This window comes from Astatotilapia calliptera, chromosome 1, assembly GCF_900246225.1.
Source record: "Astatotilapia calliptera chromosome 1, fAstCal1.2, whole genome shotgun sequence".
In the NCBI taxonomy this organism is placed as follows: Eukaryota; Metazoa; Chordata; class Actinopteri; order Cichliformes; family Cichlidae; genus Astatotilapia; species Astatotilapia calliptera.
Window position 1 is genome coordinate 21,505,257 of NC_039302.1, and position 12,260 is coordinate 21,517,516.

Genomic DNA, 12,260 nt, shown 5'->3' on the forward strand with positions numbered 1-12,260 from the left:
TGAAACGTTGGGAATTCTGGTTTTACAGATATAAGGAATACACAATTACACAGACGACACAACAAAGAACAAGGGAAGACTGAAACAATGTATACAACAGATAATGAGGATGGAGAAAAGAGGTGGAAACCCACACACAGCTCAATCAAGCAATCAAGAAAGCAATCAAGACGACAAGCAGGAGAAACAAAATTAGACAAGATACAGAAGATCAAACTACTACCAAAATAAAACGGGAAGTAAATGAGTCAGATAAGCAGGAAAACAAGATTAACTTGACTCGGAAGACAGAAGAAGGCAGGAGAACATTCAAAGAGATAAGACAAACACAGAGACAAGACTAAAGGAACAGATTGGAAACACAAAATGGAACTAACTAAATACAAACTTCAAAGTTACCTCTAACTAAAAACAGGAGTTTAAAAAAAATAAAATATAAATGGAGATCATTATGAATCCATACAACTCATGAAAAATAACACTTGAAAACTGTATGAATAGAACGGTAAATATTAAAGAGAAACATAACTCACAGAAATCCAATGCAAGGACAACTTAAAATGCAAGTCTTACATAATTGGTTAAATATATAGGAGTTATTTTTTGTTTCAAAAGAAACAAAGAATAGAAATCAAACACAAATCTCATCTCCAAACAAAAATGGATCGTGAAGTCAAAAATTAAAAAATCTACGACCATGACATTAGTTGCTAAGAGACTATATTTATAGATGTGATATTGGGAATAAATCTTGCAGAGCAAAATAAAATAAAATAAATTAGTTAATAATACTAATAATATTCTTGTAGGGCATTTACCTTCCAACTTTTGTCATTTGGCACTAAATGAATTGAATTGAATTGATTTGAATTGAATCGAACCATAAGGCTGACTAAAAGACAAATAGAGAGACTGGGGTCATTTTAAACAGAGAGAAAACATGACAAATAAATAAACAAATGACAGACAGACATAGCAGAGTGAGTCAGCGAGAGACACAATGAGACAGAGGGAGGATGAGCAACATGGAGGGATTATTAGTGACTCTGTGAAGGGATTAGGGAGGAATGCTGAGGTCTGACACACTAGAATGTGAAATTGCAGTGGCTTAGTGTCACTTCCCCCCTCCACTTCCTCTGCTCTTTTCCGCAGGTACGGACCATTCACTCCAGTCACATCACTCACCTGCCTCTGATTCTCCCTCCTCTCTCTCTCTCATTCTGACACATATGCATCACTGCTTACCTCACCAAGCTTACACATAGAGGTGTTCAGTGGGTGGTACAGTTGGAGCACGATCCAATTTCTATGGATTATCCACCTTGGATGATGCAGCAGAGCAAATTTGATGTTTTTTTTCTGGCTGGCTGGAGATCATGAACATTGTATTCTTTCCAGATGAAGTGTTTGTACTGTATAACTCTGTTAAGACTTACATTTACAGACTGACACACCAACCAAGCATGCTGTCAGTTATGTGAAAAATGTGATAGCTTTGGTAAAAGCCCATCATGTAGTTTTGACAAATTCTTGACCATTCACCTCATCTCTCCTCTGACTTTTTCTCCACCTCTCCTGCAGATCTGAGTTCGACCTGGAGTATGACAGCTATCATGAGGACTACTATGACAGGTACTGCCAGAAAGCTATGCATGGCAGCCTATACACCTTACTGCTTGTCTGTGTGTCACAGGCGCCTAAAGGCAGAGGCTAAAGTGGATTCGTCATCCTGACAGCCGCTGGTAGTGTCTGCTCCCTGCTGCTGTCTCCCACACAGCTGTCAGTCATTCTGTCTTTGCTTACAGTTTACAGTGTACCCATTTACTACACAACCTACACAACCTCACTAGTTGCACACACACACACACCACACACACACACCCAATACTATTTACAGACACTAAAACGGTGGGTTTTGATGTGCATTCTAAATCAAGGGTGATTTATTCTAACATGCAAACATAAACTGCAATGTTTGTATGTTCCAGTATTCTTCAACACAGCCTGAACACTCTAAGTCAAACTTTAGTTTAATTTCTTTAAGTAGTGTTCATGAATAGTTCTCCAGGCTTCTTTGAAGCAGTGGCGGAGCAGGGTGGTGGCTTACTGGGCTTAAGCCCGGGTTGTTTTGTCAGAAGCCCGGGGTCTTTTGAAGTGTAATTTTTTCATAGTTAGATGCCTGGCTGACAACTGTATAAAACAAAAACTACACACAATATTCAAAGCACATAGTGCACACTGTGGGGATTTACGACTGTGCGTAAATCCCCCCTAATATTGGTATGATCCGAGCTCAGGCACTAAGCGACTGAGCGAGGGGGCGGGGGAGAGCTGCTGCCTGCGAGTGCGCGGTTGGAGAAGCGCAGACTGAGGAGAACTGAAGTTTGACCAGGTACCAAAGAAAATCATTCGTACTGTAGAAATAATGTAAATATAACGGTGTATCACGAAAGATTGAGGTCAAACTGATCACTTAACATATATTACGTGAATTATTACGTTGATTATGAATCAACAAATGGCGAAATGAAAAACCAAACAACAACAATGCTGTTTTTTCAGTCCTAGCTTACATGTGTGTTTATTTCATATTTTCAGTTTTTCCCTCCACGGCTAAATAAATCAGTTTCAGTAATGCACTGATATACAAGAATGGACATAAGGAGGTTCTTTCAAAGAAAAAACTCTGGTAGATGTTATTTTATATATTATGCTTGTTGTTCAGTATATTTCTATGCAACACAAGAGTAATTTAAATACACAGCAGTATATTCACAGATATTTACATACACTTTAATGAAAACACAAGAACATTTTTGTTACTGTACAACATCAATTTAGAGTAAACTTGTTTTGTTTTGGATAAATAAATATTGAAATATCTTTTGAATCAGTTAAATGTCAGAATAAAGAGAGAGCTGTCTATTTTTTTATCACTTTAATCAAATTTAGGAGTACATATACACTAAGTTTATTGTTAATTAATAAGAAAACTCCAGAGGATTCCATTCTGAGCTGAAGAAGCTTCTGATAGGTTAGTAGAGTCCATGTGAGTAAATTGGTGGCACAGCTGTGGATGCATATAAGGCAAAACACAGAGCCTGTTTCTTTGAAATGGGAAAATCAAGAGATGTCAACCAAAACACCAGGAAAAGAACTGTGGAGCTCCATAAGTGTGGCTTAATTTTGAATACAATTTGGTGCCATTTACAATCAAGAAATACAGATAGTTTCTCTCTTTACTCTTAAAGTTAACAAATATGTTTTTTATATTTATCAACCTAAAAAAATAAACATTTAGTCTGATTTTTATGTTACAATTTAAAAAGTGTATCAGTTTTTATCTGAAGAGTGTGTAAATATCTGGTTTCAACTGTATATTTGATACAGCCCTGATTTTGTTCTGCCTTGCTGCTTAATTAAAAAGCTAGTTTAAGGTGTCCTGCATATGTGATATATTTTTTTCCCTATATGAAGTCGTTCTTTTTTAAACAAAACTCAAAACAGAGCCTATTAATCTTTCAGTCATTTCTTTCAAAATCTGATGATACCCACAACACTGCCCAACACCACAGACTGAAATGCAACCCCAAACCGTGATGAAGCCTCCGCCGTGTTTAACAGATGGTTGTAGACAGTCACTGACCTTTTCTCAAATACATATTGATAATGATTTGAATATTGAGTGATGAATGGCTTCTTGACAGCAACCTATCTATTGAGGCCATTTCTGATGAAGCTTCAGCAAACAGAAGATGGATTCACTGAAGGACTAGATGCATCTCTTGTGCCAGGTCTTTGCGGGATTTTTTGTTATTTCTTAAGAACACGACCCCAGATACTGTTCATCTACTTTAGACCTTGTTGCAAAAAACTGTTTAATGACATCAAACTGTGTTATCTTTGGAATATTTCATATATTAACCTGAGGAAAGTGAAACAAATTATTTGTTTTTGCAACAGGCTGTTAGTAACAAAAATACTCAGGCCACTGAAAATGCAAGAAAATCCCTCTCCTAGGAAGAAAAATATAATATAATATAAAAACAAGTAATAAGAAATGCCACATGCTTTAATACTTTTACTCAGTACCGTATATTGTATGTTAATCTTTTCTTGAATATCCCAGTGAGATTATAAACTCCTTGTCTGTTGTGTCTTTGTAAAGTGTTTGGCCAAAACCAGTTTAACAGAACTGCTGAGCTCAATTTTTTAAAGTTTTAGATCTCTTTTACAGGAATGAAAACCATTCCTTGAAAAACAAGTGAAGTGACTGTGACAGTTCTAGCATAATATTGATATCCTTTTTATACTCAAAAAAGTCTTTTAGTGGCCCCTTGTGCCCATTATTAAAATATGTTTTTGTTTCTCCTCTTATTTATTCAAGTTTCTGCTTTCAAGTTGCTGATTTCAAATCTCCAGGCCTTATTAAGCAGGAAAACTAATAACTGATTTGATTTCGCTCACGCCTTCACTTTCAAATAAAGTGAGGTCTTAAGAAACAACTTGTACTGGGAGATGACTGAAAAACTAAAAGTGCCATAACGCTTCACTTTAAATTGGTTGTAGAAAAAAGTGTCAAACATGACAGCTCTTTTTGTGGAAATGTGACAGGTTTTATTTAAGTTTTCTCTTTTAAATTTGCACTTCATACTAGTTTCTGAAAAAGGTTGACAACAGCCATACTCTTAAATTAAGTGACATCTCATAAACACCAAAATCTGTCCTTTGGACAGCGTGCATTTGTAGCGTGAGCGCAGCTTTTAGGTAGATGGTGTAGTTAGCTGAGCTTCATATCTGAATAAAAGAAGGCAGTCAACTTACTGAAACACACACATGCACAGGAGAATAACACCTCATCCTGTAGCTTCTCTCGCACCTAGTTGAGTATTATTGCTGAGTTGAGTGTTACCTGTCATTTTTTTTCATTGTTTCATATTTTCATGTGGTTTTCCTCGCGTCGCATTTTTTCGTCTTTGTTCAGGGGGGAACACTCACTGCTGATTTTCAATTTGTTTTTAACACAGTGCGTGATTATTCCCCACACTGTTGGCTTGCGCTTTTGACAGCTGTGCGTGTTTGAGTGCATGTGCGTGTATTCCTCTGGGTTTGAGTGAGCGGGAGCTATGCGTGTGTACACGTGCACGCACGTTTGCATCTGTGTTTGTTGTTTGTGTACGTCAATATGTGGGAAAGGGAGAAATGACTGTTTTTGCCCGCTGTCCTCTTGAGCAAACACAACAGTAAAGTGTCTTTCAACACAGATAACAGCTCAGGCTGACAAAGCTGCTTTCCATGTGGGGTCTAATCCATGGAGACAAACACTCTCACACACACTCACACACTTTTCTGTAATCCTCACTCCTCTACCGTCTCTCATTGTCTGAGCTTCTATTCTCTGAGATGACACTTCAAAGCCGGTGTAACAACACATTGTCTATCTGCCCCTGCACACAGCTCTAAAAGACTTTAAACTCCCCTAAGTCTTTGGTTTCAATGTCTCCCCGCACGGACAATGCTCAAAGCTTCTAATCTCACACACTTACGGTGGCCTAATACACTTCATACTTATGTGACATTGTGATGCATATGTGTCTGAGTGTGTATTGTGGATGTGCTAAGAACACAGTCTGTTCAGAAATCACTATATCAAGTAGACGGGCTTCACATAATATCATAGATCAGGAAACAATATAGAAAACTCTTCAGGAAGCCAGGCTGTGTCTGACTGACTGGCTAACGGCTCAATCAGTAAATCTAAATTGCCATCCAAAATCAAAGTCCATGCAGATGACAGCTTCACTTCCTGTTGTTGGCTCGTTATATACAACAGAGGAACACTTCACTCGCAGGCTTTGCAGAAATATTTTCATTTGTTTTCAGACTGTCTTTTATCCTGAAATATCTAACACGTTATTTTTTTAAGTCACTGACACTATTATAGTAGTGTCATGGTACCGGATCGTTGAGCCAGTGTTCTCTGTTTTGTGACTTTTTGCATCATGTTGAATTCATTTTTTTGATTTTGAGAAGTGAACCTTTTTTCTGGATTTTATTAGGCCGGGTTTTCTTGTTTAGTTCGTGTGACTAGAAATGGTAGCGTTTGGTAATCCCTGTTAATTTTCCTGCTATATTATTAGAGGTCTCTAGTTTAGTTTTAAGTTAATTTAGGGTTATCAGTTTATGTTCCCGCTTCTTTGGTCTGGTATTTCTGTTTTGTTGTTTGGCTTCCCCTCCTGTCAGTCATGTCTCTTGCCCTGTCTCTCCCTCTCATCCGTGTCATATCTCTGTGCTGTCTCCATGTTCTTCTCCCTGTGTTTTCTCCTTTGTCTCCCCCGTCTGTCATGTGTTTCTATGTTTGTTTACCCCCATCTTCGTGTCAAGCCTGTGTGTCCTTGTCTGAATCTTGGTTTGCGTGCTACTTCCTGTTTTATCTTTGACAGTCCCTCGTTTTGCTTCCCCTGTCTCGTTATGCCTGATTTGGAAAAAAAATGAACATAATAACAAAGTGATTGAAATTCTTGCAAATGTATTTTAAAAAGAAACAATTTTACAGCATGTGCGTGTATTCATCATTTGCCATAACACTCAAAAATGAGCTCAGGTACATCCTGTTTTCACTGATGATCTATCAGATTTTTCTACAACTTGATTGGAGTCCACCTGTGGTAAATTCAGTTGACTGGACATGATTTGGAAAGGCACATGTTTGTATGGATAAAGTCCCATAGTTGAGGATTGTATCAAGTCACAGATATGGGGAATGGTACAGTAACATTTCTCCAGCACTGAAGGTCCTGTAATCCGGTAATCTGTAAATGGAAGAAGTTTAAAACACCAGGGCGCTTCCTAGATTTGGTTCCCCGACCAGTATAAGTGATTGTGGAAGGTCCTTTGTGAGGCAGGTGACCAAAAACCTGATGGACACTCTGACAGAGTTTGAACATTGCTCTGTGGAGAGAGGAGAAGAAGGAGAACCATTTCTGTAGCACTCCATCATCAGACCTGTATGGTAGAGTGGCCAATCAGTTTAGGCCCCGGATGACTTGGGGATAGAAGCTCCTCTTGAGTCTCTCTGTCCTTACCCGGATAGTGCGGAACCTTCTGCCGGATTGCAGAAGTTGGAACAGTTTGTTGCCAGGTTGGGATGGGTCCTTCAGTACCTGCGCTGCTCTAGTCCGGCATCTCCTGGTGTAGGTGTCCTGAAGGGGGTGGGGGGGAGCAATCCTGCAGCAGCGTTCTGCTGTACAGATCACTCTCTGAAGAACTATTTGGTCATTAACACAGCTGTTCCCAAACCAGGATGTGATGTTCTGTGTGAGGATGCTCTCCACAGCACCTACATAGAAAGTCCAGAGGATCGCTAGCGAGACCCTGAACTTCCTCAGTTGTCGGAGGTGATACAGGCGCTGCCTAGCCTTTTGGTCTGGACCTGAATGTGGGCAGACCATGTCAGGTCTGAGGAGATGTGGACACCAAGATACTTGAAGGACTGCACCCTCTCCACTGGAGCTCCATTGATGATAGTGGGCTTGTAGTCTCTGTGCTGACTCCTTCTGAAGTCCACCACCAGCTCCTTGGTCTTGCCAACGTTCAGCTGGAGGTGGTTATCCTGGCACCATGATGCCAGATTCTTCACTTCGTCAATGTAGCCCGCCTCATCGTTGTTGGAGATGGCGCCCAACACCACTGTGTCGTCAGCAAACTCCACAATGGTGTTGGAGCCATGGGTGGCTCCGGATCTGTGGTGTCTGGAATGGAGGAGGAGATGATGTTCTTCAAGGCACATGACACATGACAGGCAAATGACAACCCACCTGGTGTTTGCTAAAATGCACCTGAAGGAGCCTCAGACCAGATTGAACTTTTTGGGCTGAATGCTAAGAGTCATGTCTGACCTGCCCAATACCAGTGCTACACCGTGCTACAGTGAAGCATGGTGGTGGCAGCATCATATTATTCTAGGGATGTTTTTTGGCAGCAGGAACTGTGAGGCTAGTCAGGATTAAGGGAAAGATAAATGGAGCCATGTACAGAGAGAACCTTGATGATAACATCCTCCAGAGCGCTATGAACGTTGGACTGGAGCAAAGTTTCAGGTTAGAAAAGGACAACGACTGTGAATTCCTTGACCCAGCCATAGTCCAGCCATAAACCTGACTGAACATCCCTAGGCTGTGCAGGGTGTTCCCTATCCAACCCGAGGGATCTTGAGAAGTTCTGCAAAGAAAAAGGGAAGAAACTGTTCAAAAGTAGGTATGCCATGCTTGTAGCATCATTCTCAAAAAGACTTGAGGCTGTAATTGCTAGCATAGGTGCTTCAATAAAGAATAATAACAATGTCATTGTGTAGAAGTATGGAACAAGTGAAGTAGTATGAATACTTTCTGCATGCACTGTACCATTCAAAACATTAGCTTCCCACACTTTCTACAGGTTTGCCAAGTGATGATTGGTTGGTTTGGATCCTGTAGCTCTGTAGCTTCACCTGGTCACTGGGTCAGTGAGTGTCGAGGCCATTACATTCTTCAGTCACATCATTATTTCTATTTTTGAAACACCCATGCACAAACACACAGTGTCATTTTTTGTAACCACTATAGAGGTTGACAGTGATACACCCCCTGTCACCGGCACTACTAGCCTGCCGGGGAGCTATTGATTGGCCCTGACAGAACCAATTACATTCAGTGACAGATAGAGACATGGAGCTGTCCACAGGGAGGAGGCAACAGTGAGAGTGAGACAGTTTCACTCTCTTGCATTTGATAAATAGAAAATACAAGTCAAAGGAACATAGAATAGACCCCCCCCCCCCCCCCCCCCCCCATATTTATTTATGACGGCTGGATAACTGCTTTAATTTGCATCTCTTTTCACTTCGTTTGAATATGATTACATTTTTTTGTAGTCTAAGTTTAGGTATGAATGCTGATTTGAATTTGATACTTAAAGAACTTTGAAAACATACAATATACGTTCAGCTGAGCAAGAGAATATTTCAAAATAAAATACAAGCAAACTAGTCCCAGTTTTGAGCATTGCAGTGTGCCCTGCATCAATCTGCCATCTGAGTGAAAGTTAAAGTGGCCTCATGAGCATGAAACGTCATCACCACCTGTTGCCTGAAACGGTGGATCTAAAAGCTGTGTACTCTGTACGGAGGCTGTGAACAGCTCAAATGATCTGCGGAACAATAATCTGCATACAGCTTCTAATTTGAGTCATTTTCACCTATGTGTGACAAAATGCATTGTTTCCAGGCTCTGATTATCATTTCAGACACAAGCACAAAATCACACAGACACAGCTACAGCACAAAAACACAAGTTGCAGCATGAAAACAGTCATTTAACAATATTTTTTGTTAAAAATGTGTCTACCTAATCTACAGGGTGTATGACTACCAGCGTGTGCCAGCTTCCTTTTCTCCCCTACCCCTGGGACCCAGTCTTGCCAAGCGATCCCGTTCCTCCTCCTACTCCTCTGGGCACAGACGCAGCCGAGACAGAACCCACTCCAAAAGCTCCAGAGCCCACTCTACTTGTTCAGCCACAGCCAAGTGTGAGCAATATGAATGGGATGTCACTGAGATTTGATTGTTGTGGAAAAAACCTAACAAACAAATTTGAAAAAAATAAATGGCTTTATTTTACATCTTAAATTAGACAAGTTGGATAATGTAGGTTCCCATTGTTTGCCTAAAATGGTAGTAAAGTTCTATGCATTTAAACTTACATGCTTAATAAATATATTTTATAAAAAAGAACTCATGCATTTTACACTGGCAGTTTTGTAGTTTTGTCTCTCTATACACCATCACAGTGAACTCTAAAATCAACCAATTAATTGAAGTGCAGACTTTCAGCTTTAATTCAAGAGTTGAAAAAAATCATTGCATTAATTGTTTAGAAATTGCAGAAATTTCTAGTCCTCCATTTTCCCAGAGTTAATTAGACAGTTGACTGACAAGCAGTTTCACGGCCCGTTCCCTCGTTTTTCCATGACAAGCAGATCAAAGATATGGAGTTGTTTCCAAGTATTGAACTTGAATTTGGTAGTTGTTCACAGGGACTCTTAGTATGAGGTCAAAACAGATGTTGATAGAAGTGAACCAAACAGTAGATTCAGAGGCAGAATAAAAGTCTTTATCATCAGTCCAGAAATTCTTTGGGCAGAATAAACCATGATTAACTTGTACCGGAATGATGGGAATAGAAAAGTACAGAGGAGAAAGGGAACATTTCATGATCTGAAGCATACTGCATGTATGTCCAATACGACTTTACGGCATGGCATACAGCATGTATGGCTGTGGAACCGGATCACTATTGTTTTTTGATGATGTGACTGCTGATAGAAGGAGGAAATGCAGCATTTGATGATGTCTGCATCTCAATCACATCTTAATTCATTTAAAATTTACTGTGGTGATGTACAGGGACAAAATTACATGTATATATGCATCTAAATATTTATGGACCTAACTGTATATTGCTCCAGTGTCCTCAAAGAGGTCTCACACTAGCTGAAGTACATTCAGAATTCTTTCCAAAGGTGTTTCCAGGTCGTGCAATTTCCTAATGCCGCTTACATTTTCTCGCTCTCTCTGTCCTTGCAGTGGGGATGGAGGAGTTGCAGGTGATTAAAAAGGAGCTGACTCTGATAAAGACACAGATCGATGGGCTGCTTGACAGTCTTGACAGGATGGACACACAGAGGAATGACCACAAAGGTGAGACACTCATTCAGAAAGACAGTGGAGTCGGGTGGCTGTAAGATCGAATGATAGATAATCCATTTGCACATCAGAATCATTTTAAGGAGGACTCCGGCAATATGCCACGTTCAGATTCCTGCTTGATTAGCTCCTCCAGTCACAACCCCAATCAAAACGATTCAGGATCTGTACTGCAGGGAAACTGGGGGATGGGAATGCACTGCATGGATGGAGCCACTCTTATTTTACCTGACAAATCAATTATTTTCCCCCAGTCAGGATCTTTTAAAAAGTTGAATCCAGGCTGTCGGGGGAGAGGTGTATAGATTTATGGTTGGGATCAAATTATGGAACATGCTGAACAAACAGCGTGGTTGAAGTAACTGACTGATGAGACTTCTGCAAACGCAAATAATCAAGTACTGTGAACGGCAGCCGATCGCTACACACAGAAGGAAGTGCTGTTGCTGCCCTCATGTGGACATCTCCAGGTCACTGCAGCTGGCTACGAAAAAACGTCTCAGGGAATAAAGGACAAAGCTCTATTGTCCTCCTTAAGGAAATTATTTTAGCCTCTGCCTTAATTAAACCGACCATAACTGAAACACTGAGTTTACACCACTCCCTCTCACTTGATGCAGTTCAACCTCCTCTGAGCTCCCAACCCCTCAGTCACTGCTACACTTAAATGTTGTTGAGTGAAGACAGTACTTTAACCTTGAAACCATTATCACAACATTCGACTAAAAAAACAGTCCTGGACAACCTTCATTTTACTATCTGTGGATTTGCACCTGCAAAAGTCTGTGTTAAAACTCTCCTGTCTACTTTGATTGACCTTGGCTGATAGATAGCTCTCATCTTTATATTAATTTATCTCCAGCTTTGCTTCATTCCCCTGTCCCTCACTGTCTAGCCTTGCCGTCTCTCATCTCCCTCTCGCTATCATCACATCTGTCCTTCATCTTGTCACTCCCACTCATTTTTCTACCTGTCATCTAGTATAAAATCAGAGAACACGAATTTTCTTCAATACGCTGTGCAAACAGCAATTAATCTCAAATAAAACTGCGAATGTCGTGTGTACATATGTTTATTCTTTTTCTTTTTTTTTTTCAGGGTCTCCACTGAGAGAGGATAGTCCAGTTGGCTCACCATATGCTGCATCACCCAGCAGCCCAGAGCACTCCCTTTCCTCCCTCTCGCCTCCTAGTTCCCGCCATCGAATTCACAAGGAGAGCCCTGACCTGAGAGAGCCTGACGATGACCACCACACGGTAAATGATGTTTATGAAGCATATGCTAGTTTAAGGGGATACAGATGCTATGACCAAAAAAAGTTTAATATTTTGCCTGGAACATTATTTGGGTCTCTGTTAGGGCTACATTTTGTGAATATGGATGGGGAGTAATGTTGTATAATTGTTTTTTTTTTTTTTAGAAAACATTATTTTTACTTGAAAGTCATACAGGCAAGAAGCCCACATATTTCAGTCTTATGAGTGGCTTGGACATTAAGCAAGACTTTGCTTCTTGAAAT

General features: G+C 40.2%; 1 protein-coding gene across 1 annotated transcript in view; it reads left to right on the forward strand.

Moving 5' to 3' along the window:
- The window catches only part of LOC113023476 (heterogeneous nuclear ribonucleoprotein C), a 40,336-nt gene that overhangs the window by 26,210 nt on the left and 1,866 nt on the right, over positions 1-12,260 (forward strand). The window contains exons 3-6 of the mRNA XM_026169505.1: positions 1,582-1,632; positions 9,395-9,564; positions 10,622-10,735; positions 11,840-11,997. Coding sequence (XP_026025290.1) covers positions 1,582-1,632; positions 9,395-9,564; positions 10,622-10,735; positions 11,840-11,997 — 493 coding nt within the window. The remainder of the gene's footprint in view (positions 1-1,581; positions 1,633-9,394; positions 9,565-10,621; positions 10,736-11,839; positions 11,998-12,260) is intronic.